At 48.6% G+C, this 21307-nt stretch overlaps 1 protein-coding gene across 1 annotated transcript; it reads right to left on the reverse strand.

Annotated features, from left to right (window-relative positions):
* Positions 1 to 3756: 3756 nt before the first annotated feature.
* Positions 3757 to 20693, reverse strand: smox (spermine oxidase). The gene is given in 7 exon segments (NM_001045670.1): positions 3757 to 4216; positions 5010 to 5170; positions 7459 to 8155; positions 8487 to 8660; positions 12127 to 12353; positions 12971 to 13206; positions 20596 to 20693. Coding segments are annotated over 6 exon segments (1605 nt in total). The 5' UTR covers positions 13179 to 13206; positions 20596 to 20693; the 3' UTR covers positions 3757 to 4078.
* Between the last annotated feature and the right edge of the window lie 614 nt (positions 20694 to 21307).

Below are 21307 nucleotides of genomic sequence, written 5' to 3' on the forward strand. Positions count from 1 at the left end.
GGATAATAGCCTCTGGGAAGGGACTGGGGCTGTGGGATAGCAGGTATAGTAGGGAGAGATGGTGCCTATAGTAGCAGTGGGGGGATAATAGCCTCTGGGAAGGGACTGGGGCTGTGGGATAGCAGGTATAGTAGGGAGAGATGGTGCCTATAGTAGCAGTGGGGGGGATAATAGCCTCTGGGAAGGGACTGGGGCTGTGGGATAGCAGGTATAGTAGGGAGAGATGGTACCTATAGTAGCAGTAGCAGTGGGGGGATAATAGCCTCTGGGAAGGGACTGGGGCTGTGGGATAGCAGGTATAGTAGGGAGAGATGGTACCTATAGTAGCAGTGGGATAATAGCCTCTGGGAAGGGACTGGGGCTGTGGGATAGCAGGTATAGTAGGGAGAGATGGTGCCTATAGTACTAATAATAGAGACTAATAATAAAAAAAGACCTGTTTGGAAGTTGCTAAAGTGCTCCCCATAGCTGTGCTGTACTATTCTGAATGAAAGTCTATGTAGCGAGAGAGTTTGATTCTTAGTGCTACATTGTTAGACCATAAAGCGAGGATGGGATGATCATACATAGAGAAGCAATCCTGTGCTGAGTGGGAAGGAGACAATTAGGCAGAATACTAAGTGTAACTGTTACTTTGCTAAGAGCATTTGAATTACCTTGTGAGGGGGGTGCAACATGAAGGCAACACAGGGGGGTAAGGAGCAGAGAAGCTTCAGTACAGTAATGTGTGGCCCCCGGATAGAGACGTAACATGGAGGGGCCACTGCCTCCAGCCTGTGTAACAGAACTTCCCTGTCCCTAATGGCTGACAATTACAGATCCATTTAGGCAAATGAGAGGGCCCCACGCCGAGCCGGGGAAGGAACAGTCACATAATGGCGGTGCAATCTGCCCGACGGAACAGGGGAAAGAATAGACTAAACCCAAACGAGCAGCTCTGAAATGGGGATCCCTACGGCTCTTAATTTATAGGAATAATAGCGAGCTGAGACATTTCTACAGATTTTACTTATCCTTTCAAATAAACACAGGTTTTCCGCCATTTTATAAAAGAAGCGTTGGCATGGTTACAGCACAGGGCAGGGACCCCCTCCAGCTGCTCATTGGGTGCAATCAAGCCCCCTTTATTTATATAGGGTAGGGCAGTTAGTTGTTGTTAAACTACAAACTGCTTTGCACAATTTATTATTCAATCTCTGTGGTGTATGGGGGTGCAATGGGGGAGTTGGGGCCCCCTTAATGCTCTTGCACTTCTGTTAGGGGTAAATGACCCCCAGAACATATAACCCAGCTGCCTCTGCCCGGAACATTGTCCCCAAGTTTGCAGCAAAACTTCCCCCCAATTCACAAGTGACAGAGACTTTTCCCCAGGTATTTACAGAGGGAGCACAAAACATTCCCCCTATATGTAATAAAAGGCATTACATTTGCCTAGGTGCAGTAACCCATAGCAACCAATAAGATTTTTGCTTTTAAGCAGGTGACCAGTACCTCCTGATTGGTTGCTATAGGTTACTGCACAGGGCAAACTTAACACCTTTTATTACATCACCACCCCCCCATTATACGCCCCGAAAAATCCCCCAGACTTACACAAACAGCACAAGGAAGTCACTGTAGGACTGGAACTGAACTTTTATTATTTATAAAAAGTTACATTCAGCTGACAATACAATAAACAAGACTTGTACACGGGAGACGCCATACTGCACGGAACAATACATATTCTCTGGAACCCCCCCCCCCCCCCGACTAATATCACAACCCCCCATTACTCCTTAAGATCTGCCAGTCACTGAGATGCACCCCCATAAGCCTACCCGTTACCCACTGTGGGATCATTCCCATAATCCCCTGGGACATTTACATTACCCCCCCCATAATAAATCACTGCACGGTCACATGATGGGCAGAATTTTAACCCACCCCCAACCCTTGCACAATAACAGTGACACTTTAATATTGAAACGGCATGAAATATAGGATGAAAAATGTAATGCTGGGCAAGGGGAGGGTTAATTTATATACTTAATATAATTAATTTAATGTCTAGTAACCTATGGAAACCAATAAGCAGGCAGCACTTATTTACCATACAGAAGCAGAAATCTGATTGGCTGCTGTGGGTTTCTAGAACACAAACATTACAGAACTGCCTGCCATTCATTTCACTCGCTTTGAGCATACGGGAAATACATACAGCCCCAATTGTACCAGTGGGTCACCCCTAAAGTACTGGGCTGTACCTCGTTATATAAACGAGCCGCCATATTACAGCCGGTGGCTCAAACTACACCACTCTGGGGCTCATTTACTAACCCTGGGCCAATCAGCAACCAGCAGTGTATTTGTAATAGAGAGATCAGAGCTAATTATCATTTTCTGTGGGTTAGGGGCAAATTTGTGAGGTTTGTAAATAAGCCCCAGCGATGGCAGCATATTAAATATTTAATGGGTTAGATTAACTTTTAGCATGTGATTGGCTAACTGAAGCAGTGGGTCAGCATGCTATGATGGAAGCTACAGGGGGCGGGGCAAGGAGTCGCTGACTCAAGCAATGGGCTGGACTAAACCACTCTAATGGGAGGGAGTGTGAGGCTAAACCAGTCAGTTAAGAAGAACATGCCCATAACCACTGATGGAATAACCAGTCATCAAATAAATCATTAATCAGCAAGACCCTAAAGCATGGAGAACAAAGGTCCATATACTATAATAGACAGAATAAATAGATATAACAGATAGTTCTGAGCTTCAGTTGAATAGCGTTGCTATGGACACCCCATACCCCCCATTTAGCGAGGCCCGAGACACAAGTAACCGCATATGGAGTGTGCAAACAACTCGAGCACCCCAATATACTCCCATTTCCCAATATTCAGGGGACACAAGCAATTTCCCACAATTCCCAGGATGTGCAGATCCAGTTCCCACCAGTCAATTGACTTTTCTTCAAACCCGGATAGCGGCTGCAGTTATTGCTTTTATTTCTACATCCTATTCAAGCTTCTAAGCAACTGCTTGGTTGCTAGGGTAACTGGGACCCTGGCAACAGAGTGGCAAAATGAAATGCTAACTTTTTTTTTTTTAAAGGGGAACTACTCCATGAAGACTGCTGCTTCTCTGGCTTTCCTCTACCCCGTGTATGGGAGTTACCCCTTAGGCCTTACTATGCACATTCCTTTACCAACATCCAATGAGAAACCCCATGGGAGTGATGTTCATCTTTAAAGCACATTTACCATTAAATACACCTAAAGATACACTGAAATATCCATTTATTAGTAGAAAGTCCAACTTAATTGACGGCTGATTACAAAACCCAAGATACCAGCCCGCAGCAGTGGAAACCTACCTATGCTGGGCAGCGGAACGCGTGATACGTAGGAGCAGACGCGGCCATTTTTATTTAAGGCAGCCACTAAGCTTAAAACCGTATTCAAACACTGGATTTACAGTAGGTGCAAGTTTTTAAAGGGCAACCTAACTGGCCAGCCAAGGCACTTGCACCCAGGTCCGTCAGGCATAAGCTTTATAGCACAGCCTGCCGCTCTCTAACTCCCAGAAGCCTCCGCTAGGTACCTGCAGGGAGTTCTTAAACACACAGTACATTAACGCCAGCAGCCGCCCAGCCTTATACCTTATACCACCTGTACCAGTTAAAAGGACGGTACCACTTTAAATATGAAAAACAAGAGTGTATTTGCTGGTGATTATTGAATAAGTAAATCTCTATAAAGAATCGGACGCTCGTCGGACCTGATATGCATTTATTATTATTTCACTTACTTGTATTCTTTTTAGTATCATAGAAGGCACTTACAAGACAGAAAACAAAAAAAAAAAAATAATGAGAGGCACCAGGTGTGCGAGTGTTAAAAACCGTAACATGGCGAGAGAGCACCCTTTCCCACGAGCGATACAGTACAGGAACAGCCTACGGGTCACACTTTGTTTTAAAACGGTCGCGGTTTTTTCTTAAAAAGATAAAAATCTGAACATTTTTTATTGTTTAAAAAAAAAGAAAGGACAAGTAGACGGATGTGAGTGGGAATCACGAGCTAGTGGTTCTGGCGGCTCAGTTCTTGCGCTGCAAGAGGTCTTGGTACATTTCGGCGAGGCGGTCGGCCTCCCGCTGGCCTGAGAGCAGAGCGCCGTGAGTGGTGGAATAGTACTTCCTGTGCGTGGCCTCGCCGGAAAACATCACTTGCAGCGGCTGCGGAGAGAACAGAAGGGCTTGTAAGGGTTAAAATAAAAAAAATCACTTTTTAAACTAATGGCTGCCCCTATGCCTGCACCTTTCCATTTACATGAGCAGGAATTGCCACCCTGCTTGCCTCCAATGACACTTACACCCCCCTAGTGGTTATATAGTGATTATAGGACCTGCCCATCCCCCTCCCACTCACCTGAGGGCAGTGGCAGATGGGTAATCTTCGTTACCGCGGGCGACTAATCTCCCCGCAATGCCATCCCACCAGCAAGAATGCCCTCTCAAGGCAACTTCGGGATATTGTAGCGACACGTATGCCATCCCACTGGCGATTTACATTCTGGCCAGTGGGATGGCATTGCGGGGAGATTAGTTGCCCGCAGTAACGAAGATTTGTAGCGGGGCGACTAATCTCCCCGTCTACCACTGCCCTAAAGGGGAAACATATTGGCACCAGTCAAGTCAATGGTAGACAGCAGGGGCAGATAAAGATTATTTTTTGGCTGAGAGAAGAGCTCCCCCTTGTGGTCTTATCCTAAAGCTGGACGCCATATTTGTAGGCCTGGTAGGCACACTGATACTGTCCATAGATGGCATTTTTATATCTGTCAGCTCTAAAGCCAGATGTCATCTGGCCCGCCCAGTAAGATGGGCCAATACAGTCTGAAGGTGCCACAGACTTGTGTATGCCCAACGCCACTTTATAGAGAGACCTGAAAGCCTGCAGTTTGGACACAGCCAGTAGGGGGTGCCAGAAAGCAAAAGGATAAGAAGTGCAGCCGCCAGGGGTACTTACAGCAGTTTTGGAGCTCTCCGTATAAGGCAGAGGCTTAGCCAGCTTCTCTACATCTTCTCCACTGGAGCCCACTTGAGTGTAGGAATACGACCCAAAGAAATACGGGTTACTGCCCCACGAGGACCTCATTATCCGCCGAGGCTTCGGAATGTTAGGATTCCCTATGAGGAGGTAAAAATAAACCAGGTCAGAAAATGGGAGAAGAAGCAGCAATAAGAGCAAATTCCCAGAGAGGATCTGCAGAACTACAACTCCCTTTCCCTAGGTTCCTGATAAACACATGGGATTCACATGGACAATTTAAAAATTTATGGGACAGGGGCAATTAATCTTAATAGCAAAGAAAACAAATTAGCCCAGCTGTGTCTGGGTTTGTATCTGCTGCTTCCTTTATGTGCCATTGCCTAAGGGCCCCGCGTGTCACCCACAAACCTCTCCCCCACTGGCAGTTCTGCTTTCACAACTCCCTCCTGCTGACTGCGGCAAAATATTCTCCCACTGACACAGAACGTTCAGCGCGAGGCAGGGGCTTTCTGCTGAACAGACAAAGCTAGGGATATTAAAGGGGAACTTCACCCTAAAACGTCTTTACAATGGGAGAGAACTGCTTCACTGTTCCAAGAGTCAGAACCAGAGAACAGCAAGACACTGTTTTAAATATTAATTGTTTTTAAAAACCCTTAACCCTTTTGGAAATGTGGAATAAATGCATATAGGAAAGTAGAATGACATTTTCTATGGGTGGATATCCCCTCTATATTTATGAGCTCCATACTGACAATGTTCAGTTGCCCATCTGACCTTCACACTGCCTTGTGCATTGCCCGTTTGGCAAGTAAACATCCCCGGCTGCCATATTGAGTTTTACAGGTCACAGACACCTTGATGCGGAAAATAAATGTTTATACGAGGCTTTTTATGCCCTTGCTTCCCTATACAATGGTATATTCTGCACAGGCAGCTGATCCGGAGGGTCGGAAGGAGCCACTGCATATAACAAAGGGTTACACAAGCGGCCCGTTTAATAAATATCAGCCCATTATAAAGCATTTAGCCGCCAGGTTTCCCAGAGCCGCCGGCGCTTCGAAGGCTTTCATAGAAAAGTGCAGCAATTACTGTTCTCAAAGGGGGAGTGAAAAGTGCAAAGGAAAATAATGACGCTGTCCCATTTGGCTCAGAGAGACTAAAGAAAGGTGTAATTTAAAGTCTCAGCCACCACTTAGCCCGGGGGCCGGCTATAGAACTGTGCCCCACAGTGAGCGATGGTGGGGCGACTGTGCCGGAACAACTAGGTCAGAGCGCCTTTATTTTGTACTTTGTTCCGCACAACGCAGAGACCTTTATTTAGAACCCGTACTGGGTATGACCAGCCCTACTATCAGCCCCGCTGCCTGCTGGTCCTTCCCCTACCAATCAATCCAGCACAGACACCCTCTCCCACCCCACCACCCTAACTCAGAGGTGTGGAACACATGGCCACAAAGGCAAGTACTGGGGCAGGATTTTGCACCCCCTAGCCCCCCAGCACTTACATCCAGGATCAATGTAAATGACCCCTAAAGCCTTATAACCATTGGCCAACATAACCTACTAACATGTCATCTCCAGAGCAAACAAGTTGCAGCCCACAGAAGCTGCTCGAAGGCACCAAAGGGCAAGTATGCACCCAGTCTGGTTACTATCACTGCTGCCCTATTAGTCATGCTATCCGCCTTACACCACAAATATTAATAGCTTTGGCTCCTAAAAGTAAATGTGCCCAATGAACTGTTTGGGAAAGCAAGTAGACCTATAGGTAGTATACAAATACATGTATTAAAGGATAAGTAAGCCTTTTATTTTAAAATCCCACTCTGTACAGCCCCCAGAACATACTTTTCTCCCTGAATGCACATTTATATTGTTTGTCTATTACAAGCAGCTAAACCGAAGCTCTTTTAGTTACTTCCTTGTCTAGTGTGAAGCTCTGCCCCCTTTAACTTTGAGCCCTCCTTTTCTCTTCGACTATAATGACTTCAAAATAGGTGCCTACTGGGCATGCCGGATTGATTGTAAGTGGAGCAGGGGCAGTGAGCATGCCTAGTAGACCCCTCTGAGGTCATCATAGTCACAGAAAATGAGGGCTCAGAAAGCAAAAGGAGGCGGAGCTTCACACTAGACAAGCAAGTAACTAAAAGAGCTTCTGTTTAGCTGCTTGTAATAGACAAACAATATAAATCTGCATTCAGAGAGAAAGGTATGTTCTGGGTGCTGTACAGAGTCATTTTAGGGGATTGTAAAATAAAAGGCTTACTTACCCTTTAACACGTGTATTTGTATGCTTACTGCTATAGGTCTACTTGCTTCCCGGAGCTAAACAAGCTGCAGTTCAGCAGCTGTACTTTTTTTATGGGCTTGTTTTCTACAAGAGCCTTGCACTGGTGAAACCCATAGACCTAGCGAGACCAACCTGTAAATTTGCGCAAGAGCTCAGTGCAGGTTTCGGCCACAGTCTCGTCATCGTATTTCTCCATAATCAGAGCCTCCTCCCCACAAATCCACCCACTGAGCACGTAACCGTATCTCTCCGGAGGGTAGAGGACATCAAAACTACAGATCTTCTTGTACCACAGCTCCTCCGGATAGGTCAGGCTCTCGCTCTCGGCCTCATCTTCCCAGACGAACTGGATGCTGTTACACTCCGGACTCCAGAAGGGCTCCTCAAACTCCAGGAAGATCTTGTCGGTGGTGCTGATGCCCAGTTTGTCGATGGCCGTGACCTTCTCTTCCGGCAGGCTGGGACGAAACAAAGTCTCGTGGAACTTCTTCATGACGCCCAGAGAGGCGGTGACAATGACGTGGTCGGCGGCGATGAACTCGTAATCTTCACATTCGACAAAGACGGGGTAACCCTTGTCCTCGACTTGGTCATTGTTGTGGTCGGCGACCCGGTCGATCTGTTTGCGTATGGACCGGTTCCAGTGGACGCATTTCACAGGCTTGCGCAGCTGGATCAGCGACTTGGGGACGGAGGAGGAAAGGATCTCCACTATCCGAATGAAACCGCAAGGGATGACGTGATGGGCGCCAGGAATTTCGGTCCATTCGCCGAACTCGCTGAGCGACACCTCGTCCATACTGTGTGAGCTGCTCTCGCAACTCTCAACCTGACAGAGGGAGGGAAAAAAAAAGATCAAATGAGAATCTGGGCAGATTAAAGCAGGTCCTGCCAGGTGATTTAAGATTAAAATAGGGGCTTAAATAAGTGATTTCAACTTTATGAAATTGAATGGACATAATCCATTTGCAATTTGCAGGATGAGCTGGGAACCCAAGAAAGCACAATGCTCCCAAGTCTAAATTCCTCACCCCAAACAACCTTTTTTTCCTTTCCAAGCCTCATACAGCTCAACCTTTTGATTTAAATACGCCCAAAGCGCCTGCCCATACCCCTCAGTATAAGAGCCGGTTGGTGATGGAAACTAAAGGGGCACTGACCTTTAAAAACTGCTGGACCATAGCGAGCTTGAGCTTCTTTGTGCTCTCCGAGTCGTCGGGATCCTCCTTGATGCGTTTGCGCACAACGTCACGTGTAAAGACTCCGACGCTGTTCTGACTTTCAGCATTGACTGGCTTCCCATTCTGAAAGAATTCCTGAGTCAGGTTATAGACCTGGCGCAGGAGCAGAGCAATAGATTAGGCGCAGCACCAGGGATTTCACACAGCACAACATGGAGGCACCTGTTCATGTTTATATGAAGACACTGGAAATCCAAATACAGGATAGAAGAGAATTCTGAGCAGCGTTCCAATATACATTCCTTACACATTTCCATGACTTTTTGATCGTTTTTCAATGCAATTGCGACTTTAGAGAGCACGTAAAGCAACAGAAGAATAAGTCTAACCAGGGTCAGACTGGGCCGGTGGGCCCTGCTGACCCAGACCCAATCCCTACCTGAATTAACCCTCAAAAGCTGAAAGCAAACTATAAATCAAATAGTAAATCAAAGTGTTACTCAAAATCTATCTAGAAGCTAAAGTGTACAAAGGAAAGCAATATAAACGATAAAATTCGTACCAAATTAAACAATAAGGTCCGGGTGTGAACACCCCGAACCTAGCACAAGTATTTAGAGCCGAAGCTCGTGAAGTCCAATAGTAATCAGTTCCACTCACCCAGGTCCCGAGGTGGTCCGGGTGCTCAGGGCCCCAAACCCGTAGCCAAGGTAGTGATTCCAAAGTTCAAACGAAAGAAGCTCCAAGCACACCGGATTAAAAAGGATAAAACTTCATCTTTATTAGTCCATTAGGATACAGGTACCTAACGCGTTTCGTGCGCGTGCGCACTTAGTCATAGGCATACCCGTATGTCAAAACGAAAGGTTTAAATAGTTTATATCACCTGATAATAATTAACGAATCAACCCACCCCAAAACGTAAAAGTTAAACAACAATAATCTTATTTTGTTTAACTTTTACGTTTTGGGGTGGGTTGATTCGTTAATTATTATCAGGTGATATAAACTATTTAAACCTTTCGTTTTGACATACGGGTATGCCTATGACTAAGTGCGCACGCGCACGAAACGCGTTAGGTACCTGTATCCTAATGGACTAATAAAGATGAAGTTTTATCCTTTTTAATCCGGTGTGCTTGGAGCTTCTTTCGTTTGAACTTTCCAATCCCTACCTGCCCTCCTCCCCCAATTGTAGCAAAAGTATGTATAATGGTGGCCATGCAGTGGGCCATATCGGGCTAATTCGATCGTTTGGCCCTAGGGCCAAACAATCTAATCACAATGACGGACATAGGAACCAAGCCAACTTAAAATCAAACCTGCTCAATTGAGTTCTGGCCAATTTTAGTCCAGATATTGGGTGGTAGGCTCGTCAGGTAGCAGCCCCAGTGGTCCCCACACCCCCAGTCCAACTCTGTCCAGTGTATAAAGTAGGGATGCACCAAACCCAGTTTTTTGGGTTCGGCCGAACCCCCGAATCCATAAGGGATTTGGCTGAATACCTTATACCCGGATTAGGATTTGGAAGGGTTAAATGTTACACTTCTGTGTTTATGCAGCGACATTAACCCTTCCAAATTCTAATTAGTGTATGCCAATTAGGAATCAGTTCGCCCAGGACTGTGGATTTGGCCGAATCTGAACCCTGACGAAAAAGGCCGGATCCTGGCAGAATACCGGACTGAATCCTGAATTCTATACATCCCTAGTATAAAGATATACAGGTATGGGACCCATAATCCAGAATGCTCAGGATAACAGATCTTTCCATAACTTGGATGTCTCTACTCTAAGGGGCACATTTACTAAATCACGAACGTCCGAAAAGCGTCCGAATGCGTTTTTTTCGCAATGATCGGACTTTTTCAAGCGCTCAATACGAAAAAGTCGTGACAATTCACGAAAGTCGTAATGGCTATGAAAAAGTCGCGACAATTCACGAAAGTCATAATGGCTATGAAAAAGTCGTGACAATTCACGAAAGTCATAATGGCTATGAAAAAGTCGCGACAATTCACGAAAGTCATAATGGCTATGAAAAAGTCGCGACAATTCACGAAAGTCATAATGGCTATGAAAAAGTCGTGACAATTCACGAAAGTCATAATGGCTATGAAAAAGTCGCGACAATTCACGAAAGTCATAATGGCTATGAAAAAGTCGCGACAATTCACGAAAGTCATAATGGCTATGAAAAAGTCGTGACAATTCACGAAAGTCATAATGGCTATGAAAAAGTCGTGACAATTCACGAAAGTCATAATGGCTATGAAAAAGTCGCGACAATTCACGAAAGTCATAATGGCTATGAAAAAGTCGTGACAATTCACGAAAGTCATAATGGCTATGAAAAAGTCGCGACAATTCACAAAATTTGTAATGGCTATGAAAAAGTTGCGACAATTCGCGCAAGTCGTAACGGCTACGAAAGTCGCAAAAAATACGAAAAAGTTGCAAAATGTTAGTTTTCCAATCCGAATTTTTCCCATTCGGATTCGTGGATTAGTAAATCAGCCCCTAAGGCTACTAAAAAGTCATTTAAAAAACAAAACACAAGTACAAGATACGATTTTATTATTATAATAAAACGAAATCATTTCTAAAAATTTTAATTACTGAATTCAAATGGAGTCTATGCGAGATGGCCTTTCTGTAATTTGGAGTTTTCTGGATAACAGATCCCATACCTGTACATAGACATACACAGCTGTGACTACATCTTTGGCCCCAGGGAGCAGATTTAACCATTCGCCTGCCACAAAACAGGCAGTTAAGGCAGGTTATATACAGGCATTAAGGTTGAGCTTGATGGACGCATGTCTTTTTTCAACCTAACTTACTATGTTACTATATGATCTGCAAAAGGTTTAGGGAAAAATAAAGCACTGGCTACTTCTGGATAGGGATGATTTTCTCTTTACAGCAGTGGGTGCCGGAGAACAATAAGCCAATTGACCAATCCACAGACGAGGCCCCGCACTACACCCACTGTAAGCACCGTCCTGAATACCAATGCCATGATCCGATCGGGGGCCGTAGAGCTGCACGTGTTTCCAAGGATCACTCGGATGAGATGTTAAAAGCAGGGGCAGCCCCCACCCAGTTCAATGGCACAGAATATGGCAGCACCCATGCCTGGAAACAAATAGTCTGTAAGGGCTAAATAGTGCAGAGAAGCCATATAGTCACTGTACTACCAAGAGCGTCTCCCCAGAATATTCTTAAGAAATCTCCCCTAATTAAAATGCATTAAACAGTCCCCCCCCCGTGTAGCCACTGATCCCTGACCAATGAGCCGCGAGAGGCAGATTGACTGCCTATGAGGATGGGGCCCCACTCGGGAGAACTCATTTATTTCCTAGCAAAACATTCAGCTCGCTGCTTTATTCAATCAGCTGTCGGAGCCCACGTCGGGCAGGTTCAGCTCCCCAGGGAAATTCCAGCGGGATTGATATTTCACGCCCAAGGTTGTATGTGTGCTCGTGTAACAATACTGACGCACTGGTACCAATTCAGCCCCCAAACAGGACCTCTATTTTCAGGGTTTTCTCCCTGAAGTGAAGCATATTTACCCTTTAATAAAAGTAAGCATTCCTGGCCAATCAGAAACACTCACCTCGTTATAAACATCACTGAATTCTTCAACCAGATCTTTCGGGATCCTGTGGCCGCTGTTGGTGAGGTAGTGCGCCACTCCATTCTTGGAGTATAGGCTGATGCGGCCGACGCTTCTCTCCCCGTCTGTGGTCTCCTCGAGCAAACCATTGTCTTCTGCTAGATGGTAGATGGGGTTGCCGTTCGAACCATGGATCCAAGTCGCGCCCAGTTCAAACGTGGCGTGTTCTGTGGGGGGCAAGAGAGACGATGAGCACATCATACTTATACATTCCTGGTTACAGGACTTGAGCTTTATTTCCCAGACTGGCCAGTCCGCCTATACACTTGCCATAGCCTTCCCTTCTGGTAATGTATTGGGATCCCCTTGAGCCGCCATTTAGTGATGGGCTGTGTGCTCCCTCAGAGATCAGCTGACAGGAAGTGATGCAGCTCTAACTGTAACAGGAAGTAGTGTGGGAGCAAAAGGCAGAACTCTGCCCATTCATTGGCTGATGGGGCCTAGCATGTATGTGTGCCTTGGCTTGTTTGTGTGCACTGTGACTCCTATGATCCCAGGGGGCGGCCCTTAGTACATAAAATGGCAGTTTCCTATTTAGGATTACCCAATGGCACATACTACTAAACAAGTATATTTATATGAAAATGGTTTATTTAGATGAAGCAGTGTTTAGCCTACACTGTTCAGAGGTGTAGTTTTCCTTTAAAACTGGGGATGCAAGGGATTTGGTGCATCCCTATTTAAAATGCACCAACAAGTGGCATTTCCTGCGTAGCACCCAGGGACTAATGCATTGCTGTACACAATAAACTTGAAATCGGGGTGGGGGGGGGGGCGTTCTCACCAAGTTTAATACTTTGGACTCTGCCTCCGATTCGGTCAGACGCCTCGAGGATGGTTACATCCGTGAATCCCTTTTCCAGGAGGGTTTTTGCAGCGGATAGGCCAGCGAGCCCAGCCCCAATAATCACTATTCGCGGTTGCCGGTGTCTCCGTGGGCCACTACTAAGAGGATCATCAGTGCCGTCTGAAGATATTTCACAACTTTGCATGCCGTCCAAACTCTCTTTTTGGGATAACCTGGATGGGAGAAACAACGGGGGGCTTAATGTGGGCACAGAATAGGGCAGAAAATACAGCATAAGCCGCTGTATATACAAATGCCGCTCTAGCTCAACTGTACGACAAATACAGTAACATTATAAATAATAATAAAAAAGGAAAAAAGGCAGAAATTACAGAAAAGGCTGCATTCGGCGGAAACGAGTAATTCCCTTTAGACACAAATGCCCGGCCTGCCGCGAGCAGCGAGGAGGAAGAACAGAGGCCCCTATTAATCCATTTAGCCGACAAGCTAATAACAGTGTTGGCCTCTTGGAACCCCTGGCACGAGGAGAGGAAGCGACTAATTACGCCCCTTTCGCTCGGCGGTGACTGGCACCCAAGCGCAAGGGGCGGGCACTCGGGGAAAACAAGATGTGCCAGATAATAAGCAGAGGGTACGGCCCAGGAACAGGGTGTTATTACGGCACAAAGGCTTCCGCAGCACAAACCCTTCCATTAAGCATGTTGCCCAGACAGGTCTAGAATGGGCTGATTAATTCACACTTAACTTACCCTTTAAGCCATTACGGCACAGTGCTCCTTTGTACAGACGGCACAGCAAGGGCCACACTGCGGAATCAGGAGAGGAGCAGAGAGGCACCCACACCGCAATGTGCCCATGCCAGTTCTAGGAAACTCATAGCAACCAATCAGCACGTAGCATTTACTGACCAACTGGTTGCTTTGGGCAATTATATTAAACCACCCCCCCACGGTAGTTGTAAAGGGATGAATGCTGGAAATTGTACTGTGACAGCTAAATACCAGAAGGCACAAAGGGTAGAATTTACCAAGGTAGGTGGCTAAGCTGCACCGGTACGGTTACCCATAGCAACCAGGCAGTCATTAGGTTTGAGCAGTCTATTGCTTGGGGTGGGGTGGGGGGGGCAGCATAAAGGTATGTGAACCCTTGTCTGAAAGTCCTGAGACCCAAGGCTTGCACATATGGCACTTTTAGAGTTAAAACTTTCACCTCCTCTACATTCAAGGGGTACTAAGGGCAAAACTTCAGCTCCAAAATCCATTAATATCCTGACATTAGAAGCAGGTTTTGGGCCTCCTAGCACCCCAGCCCCCATGTACGGGGACACTGGATAAGGAGCCCAGTACCTGTACAACAGATTGGGTGAAGGTCTAGTAACCCATAGCAACCAGTCAACACTTATGGGTGCAGTTAGAAAGAGGATAGCAATAGTTATTAGAGCCATTCCCCTATAAAACAGTTTAAAGGGGAGATAATGAGCAGACTATACAGCCTATTAGATTTTTTTTTTGGCAATGTTTCTAAGGATTAAAGGGGAACTTATTTATTGAAATCAAATAGGATGATGTATTGGTATCCGTACACATTTTCTAATAAGGCGATTACAATGTGATACTGTACAACAGGGGTTTATATTACTGCCGTCCCACAGAAAACAAATGGAGCAACACGTCAGTTAGTGAAGCCAACTCCCGTCTCAGCCCTGAGGGCAAATGGCACCAGGAGGGCCCAACCCAGTGCACCATACACCTACGAGAGCAGGAAGTGCCAGCGCCGGCATAAAGGCACACCCTGTAGCAAAGAGGTGACGCGGCTGTTAGGGGAACAAGTGGAGTTACCCAAGGTGGCATGATCTAGACAGAGGCAAATATATACTGCCATCTACTGGGCATGTTCTGTGGGTGCACATTCTGTGCAATGAGTGATAAAGTTGATGGGCACCCGGGGGGGGCGGGTAGGCAGCCACCTACCTACTGCTAGTTGGTGACCCCAATACCCAGGCAGCAGGGTTTATTTTCCCCTGGGTGCCGGGCCTGCATTTTCAATTTTTGTTGCATGACGAAGGCCCCTGAAGGCCGAAACGCGTTGGGTTTGTTAAATGGGTTCTAATTACATTGTATTTGTATTTTTTATTTTTTTTAAGGAGCTCCCTATTGATTGTATAATTTGGAGACATCCTATAGAGAACACCCTTGTTTGTTACCCCTTTAGGTACGCCTTCCTAAAATCTGTTCTTTGATGGCAGCAGATCAAGGGCAGGAATAGTACAGGGTGTGAGTTATATGAGCGTCTCCTGAAACAATTGGCTCAGTAACCGCAGAACAAAAACTGTACGGAGGTAAGTGAGCCGCCGGGCATGGGACAAGAACAGGCAGTGACCCAACCATCTTGGTGCCACTGTCGGGCACGGGACAAGAACAGGCAGTGACCCAACCATCTTGGTGCCACTGTCGGGCACGGAACAAGAACAGGCAGTGACCCAACCATCTTGGTGCCATTGTCTGGCACGGAACAAGAACAGGCAGTGACCCAACCATCTTGGTGCCATTGTCTGGCACGGAACAAGAACAGGCAGTGACCCAACCATCTTGGTGCCACTGTCGGGCACGGAACAAGAACAGGCAGTGACCCAACCATCTTGGTGCCACTGTCGGGCACGGAACAAGAACAGGCAGTGACCCAACCATCTTGGTGCCACTGTCTGGCACGGAACAAGAACAGGCAGTGACCCAACCATCTTGGTGCCACTGTCTGGCACGGAACAAGAACAGGCAGTGACCCAACCATCTTGGTTGCCACTGTCGGGCACGGGACAAGAACAGGCAGTGACCAAACCATCTTGGTTGCCACTGTCGGGCACGGGACAAAAACAGGCAGTGACCCAACCATCTTGGTTGCCACTGTCGGGCACGGGACAAGAACAGGCAGTGACCCAACCATCTTGGTTGCCACTGTCGGGCACGGGACAAGAACAGGCAGTGACCCAACCATCTTGGTGCCACTGTCGGGCACGGAACAAGAACAGGCAGTGACCCAACCATCTTGGTGCCACTGTCGGGCACGGGACAAGAACAGGCAGTGACCCAACCATCTTGGTTGCCACTGTCGGGCACGGGACAAAAACAGGCAGTGACCCAACCATCTTGGTTGCCATGAATAAAGTACAGGCAATTACAGGGCAGGTACACAGGATAATGTCCTAATCTGCCCTTAGAAGTAGTATGAAAGGAACCACTGAGGTGTCTAATTTCCCTTTTAACACCCCCCACCCCCAGCACCCATGAAAGTATCAAGAGCACACCCTTCCTACAGCCTGTACAGAGTAATAACTATCTATAGGCACAGCCTAGCACTTACAGGGCTGTTCCTGCTGAACTGTGCCAAGTTCATTCACAGCAACAAAGTTGCCCGTCGTGACCTTACCAGTGAGTTAACCCCATAATGGGGGAAGGGTGGCAGCAGGGCAAGAAGCTTTCAGCGCCGGATCCAGATGTTAAATGTATGAAATTTGCAAATAAATTCTGGGTACAGACCCCAGGAGCTTAAAGGGTTAAAGGTGAATATGCAGGTGAATGGCCATTTGCACAGTCACTACACAGTTAAAGAAAAATAAAACTCAACCCCCCCCCCCCACCCACAAGGGGTTAGCCGAGGGCACACTCCATGCAACCCACACTACTCTCCCGGCACAGCCATAACTCAGCGCTGCGGCACTGGCGCCCCGGGCACAACGGGGCAAAAACCAAAAAGGCTTAGTTTGCCCACACCCAGATCTCCTAAAAATAACCCCCAAGGCTGCCGTGCCAGGATCCATCATTCAGATTTACCTCTAATCCCAGCAGCTTAGGTCTTAAAGAGATACAGCCGACCCTTTGTCTCACATTCTCTGGGCGAGTTTAAACAGGATGGAATTATCCCCTGTGCCGGGGTCCTATATCAGCAGAAAAAGATTCAAAAGCCACCGCCAATAAAAAAAAAAACAGACCAACTGCAAGTTTGTCTTGTGATATCAAAGCCATCACTGTACCAAACGTACTTATTCTAACTGCCACCCTGGAGGAGCTGCCAAATGCTTACAGGTGTAGTTCAACAGCAGTAGTAATACTAAATCCCTATACAACTTATGGAGAGTTGAGAGGGTTAATAACCCCCCCCCCCCCCCTTGTGTTCCACGCTCACGCTTTGTGGCGCAAGTGCCACATCAGCACCAGTCCGACATGCGTTCGTCATAGGAACAGGCCCTGAGTGAGCAAATATTTCAGGAATTCAGTATCGGGGAAGGGGGCCCCCCACCCACAGTGAGCCCAGCTGCCATTTCAGCAGGTTAGGGAGAAAAACGGCATTTTTTCCACCTTATTCATAAAACAACTGAAAACCCCTTTCCCGTAATGATGTCACCCAGTTGTGAAATACATCTCCCAGCATCCTCTGCCAGACAGATACAGTTGATAACACCAGGAATTGTTAGATGTTGGGGGCACAAATGGGTGGATAGTAGGACCCCAAATGAATTGGTATAAGCCGAGGGGTATATACACATCATATATAGTGACTATACCATCCAGCCAATAAAAGTGGGGTACAGAGGTTCCTACATACCCTGCTATCACTATAAAGGGCCACATGGAGATGCATCACTCACACACGTGCACTCACACTCGCAACTCCCAGCGCAACGCCCCGGGGTCAGAGTACAATGAGGCTACTGGCACATCAGCAGCAGTGCAGGACACCACGTTGGCCCAACCTTGGCCGGACCATGTCCCCAGTGGCTAATGGGAAGCTAAGTGGGGCAGGAAGGCAGAATAACCTTGGCACCCCATGGGAGGGAACCATAACCTGCTGATACAGGAATAAAACTCCCTGCCCCCAGCAATGCCCCCAGTAATGCCCCCAGTAACGCCTCAACCATGGAATTATGAATTAAATAATGTGGCACCGAGGCAGGAATCAGCCCTGTAGGGAGTGGGGGCACATTGGGGGACTGGGCATTACATCCCACAGACTGGGTAATGGGGGGGGGACTGGGCATTACATCCCACAGACTGGGTAATGGGGGGGGAACGGGTATTACGTCCCACAGACTGGGTAATGGGGGGGGAACGGGTATTACGTCCCACAGACTGGGTAATGGGGGGGGGGGACTGGGCATTACGTCCCACAGACTGGGTAATGGGGGGGAACGGGTATTACATCCCACAGACTGGGTAATGGGGGGGGACCGGGCATTACATCCCACAGACTGGGTAATGGGGGGGGGACCGGGCATTACATCCCACAGACTGGGTAATGGGGGGGGACTGGGCATTACATCCCACAGACTGGGTAATGGGGGGGGGGGACTGGGCATTACGTCCCACAGACTGGGTAATGGGGGGGGAACGGGCATTACATCCCACAGACTGGGTAATGGGGGGGGGACCGGGCATTACATCCCACAGACTGGGTAATGGGGGGAGACTGGGCATTACATCCCACAGACTGGGTAATGGGGGGACCGGGCATTACGTCCCACAGACTGGGTAATGGGGGGGGGGGACTGGGCATTACGTCCCACAGACTGGGTAATGGGGGGGGGGACTGGGCATTACGTCCCACAGACTGGGTAATGGAGGGGGGGACTGGGCATTACGTCCCACAGACTGGGTAATGGGGGGGGGACTGGGCATTACGTCCCACAGACTGGGTAATGGGGGGGGGGGGGGACTGGGCATTACATCCCACAGACTGGGTAATGGGGGGGGGCATTGATAAGAGAGTATAATTAGGGCCAAGAAGCTGAGCCTAAATGAAAAGTCTCCGATTTATAGAAGTACAACCCTATATCTCCCATACAGTATGGCCTGTGGCCCCTCATGTGTCACTGAACTACAACTCTCAGCCAGGGACCAATGGCAGTATCGGGGGAGAGTGATGTAGCAGCCCTGCCCCACACACTGTATGAATAATAAGGCTACAGGGTGCGGGTATCAGAGCGGGTACCAGAGCGGGTACCAGAGCGGGTACCAGAGCGGGTACCAGAGCGGGTACCAGAGCGGGTACCAGAGCGGGTATCAGAGCGGGTATCAGAGCGGGTATCAGAGGGTATCAGTGCGGGTATGAGTGGGTACCAGAGCGGGTACCAGAGCGGGTATCAGAGCGGGTACCAGAGCGGGTATCAGAGCGGGTATCAGAGCGGGTATCAGAGCGGGTATCAGAGCGGGTATCAGAGCGGGTATCAGAGCGGGTATCAGTGCGGGTATCAGTGCGGGTATGAGTGGGTATCAGAGTGGGTATCAGTGCGGGTATGAGTGGGTATCAGAGTGGGTATCAGAGTGGGTATCAGTGCGGGTATGAGTGGGTATCAGAGTGGGTATCAGTGCGGGTATGAGTGGGTATCAGAGTGGGTATCAGTGCGGGTATGAGTGGGTATCAGAGTGGGTATCAGTGCGGGTATCAGAGTGGGTATCAGTGCGGGTATGAGTGGGTATCAGAGTGGGTATCAGTGCGGGTATGAGTGGGTATCAGAGTGGGTATCAGTGCGGGTATGAGTGGGTATCAGAGTGGGTATCAGTGCGGGTATGAGTGGGTATCAGAGTGGGTATCAGTGCGGGTATGAGTGGGTATCAGAGTGGGTATCAGTGCGGGTATGAGTGGGTATCAGAGTGGGTATCAGTGCGGGTATGAGTGGGTATCAGAGTGGGTATCAGTGCGGGTATCAGAGTGGGTATCAGTGCGGGTATGAGTGGGTATCAGAGTGGGTATCAGTGCGGGTATGAGTGGGTATCAGAGTGGGTATCAGTGCGGGTATGAGTGGGTATCAGAGTGGGTATCAGTGCGGGTATCAGAGTGGGTATCAGTGCGGGTATGAGTGGGTATCAGAGTGGGTATCAGTGCGGGTATGAGTGGGTATCAGAGTGGGTATCAGTGCGGGTATCAGTGCGGGTATGAGTGCGGGTATGAGTGCGGGTATGAGTGGGTATCAGTGCGGGTATCAGAGTGGGTATCAGTGCGGGTATGAGTGGGTATCAGAGTGGGTATCAGTGCGGGTATGAGTGGGTATCAGAGTGGGTATCAGTGCGGGTATCAGAGTGGGTATCAGTGCGGGTATGAGTGGGTATCAGAGTGGGTATCAGTGCGGGTATGAGTGGGTATCAGAGTGGGTATCAGTGCGGGTATCAGAGTGGGTATCAGTGCGGGTATGAGTGGGTATCAGAGTGGGTATCAGTGCGGGTATGAGTGGGTATCAGAGTGGGTATCAGTGCGGGTATGAGTGGGTATCAGAGTGGGTATCAGTGCGGGTATCAGTGCGGGTATGAGTGCGGGTATGAGTGCGGGTATGAGTGCGGGTATGAGTGGGTATCAGTGCGGGTATCAGAGTGGGTATCAGAGTGGGTCTGTGCCCGGGGTACAGGGGGGGGAGGGGAGGCCGCACACACACACACACACACAGCCGGTGCCGGGGTTACACAATCAGGCTACACGGTGAGTACACACGGCTGGGGGGGGGCACATGACAGTGCGGAGTTACACACACAGGAGCGGAAGGGGGTGGGACTCACACACTGGCCCCCCTCCCCGCCAGCTCAATGCCAAGGACACAGGGTAGAATAAAGCGGTACCTTCCTCCTAGCGCACTCGGGCTCTCGGCTGTGTGCTTCCCGGCTGTGTCTCTCCCCGGCTGGGCGTCTCTCCGCTCTGTGCCCCGCTCTGTGCCCCGCTCTGTGCCCCGCACTGACCCGTAGAACTGCGCGCTGCCGGCGCTCCTCTGTTTATCTGTCTCTGGCCCGGGCCCTCCCACTATGGGCCCGCCCCCTCCCACTGTGGGCCCGCCCCCTCCCACTGTGAGCCCGCCCCCTGCCTTCCCCCGCCCCTTCCCTGGTCCGCCCCCCAACTCGCTCAGCCTCTTGCAGGTTCGCACCTGCCTTGCCCCGCCCCTCTCCCTCCTGTTAGTCCGTAAGCGCCGCCCCTTCTGGCTCCGTCTCCTCTCCGGGTCACACAGACACAGAATTAGCCCGGGGAGAGTCAGGGGAGCATGCAGCCTGCATCTGAACTCATTACTGCTCAGCCATGCAGCCCTGCATCTGAACTCATTACTGCTCAGCCATGCAGCCCTGCATCTGAACTCATTACTGCTCAGCCATGCAGCCCTGCATCTGAACTCATTACTGCTCAGCCATGCAGCCCTGCAGTATTAATGTACAGCCATGCATCCCTGCAATATTAATGTACAGCCATGCAGTATTAATGTACAGCCATGCAGCCCTGCAGTATTAATGTACAGCCATGCAGCCCTGCAGTATTAATGTACAGCCATGCAGCCCTGCAGTATTA

Source organism: Xenopus tropicalis, chromosome 1 (genome assembly GCF_000004195.4).
Source record: "Xenopus tropicalis strain Nigerian chromosome 1, UCB_Xtro_10.0, whole genome shotgun sequence".
In the NCBI taxonomy this organism is placed as follows: Eukaryota; Metazoa; Chordata; class Amphibia; order Anura; family Pipidae; genus Xenopus; species Xenopus tropicalis.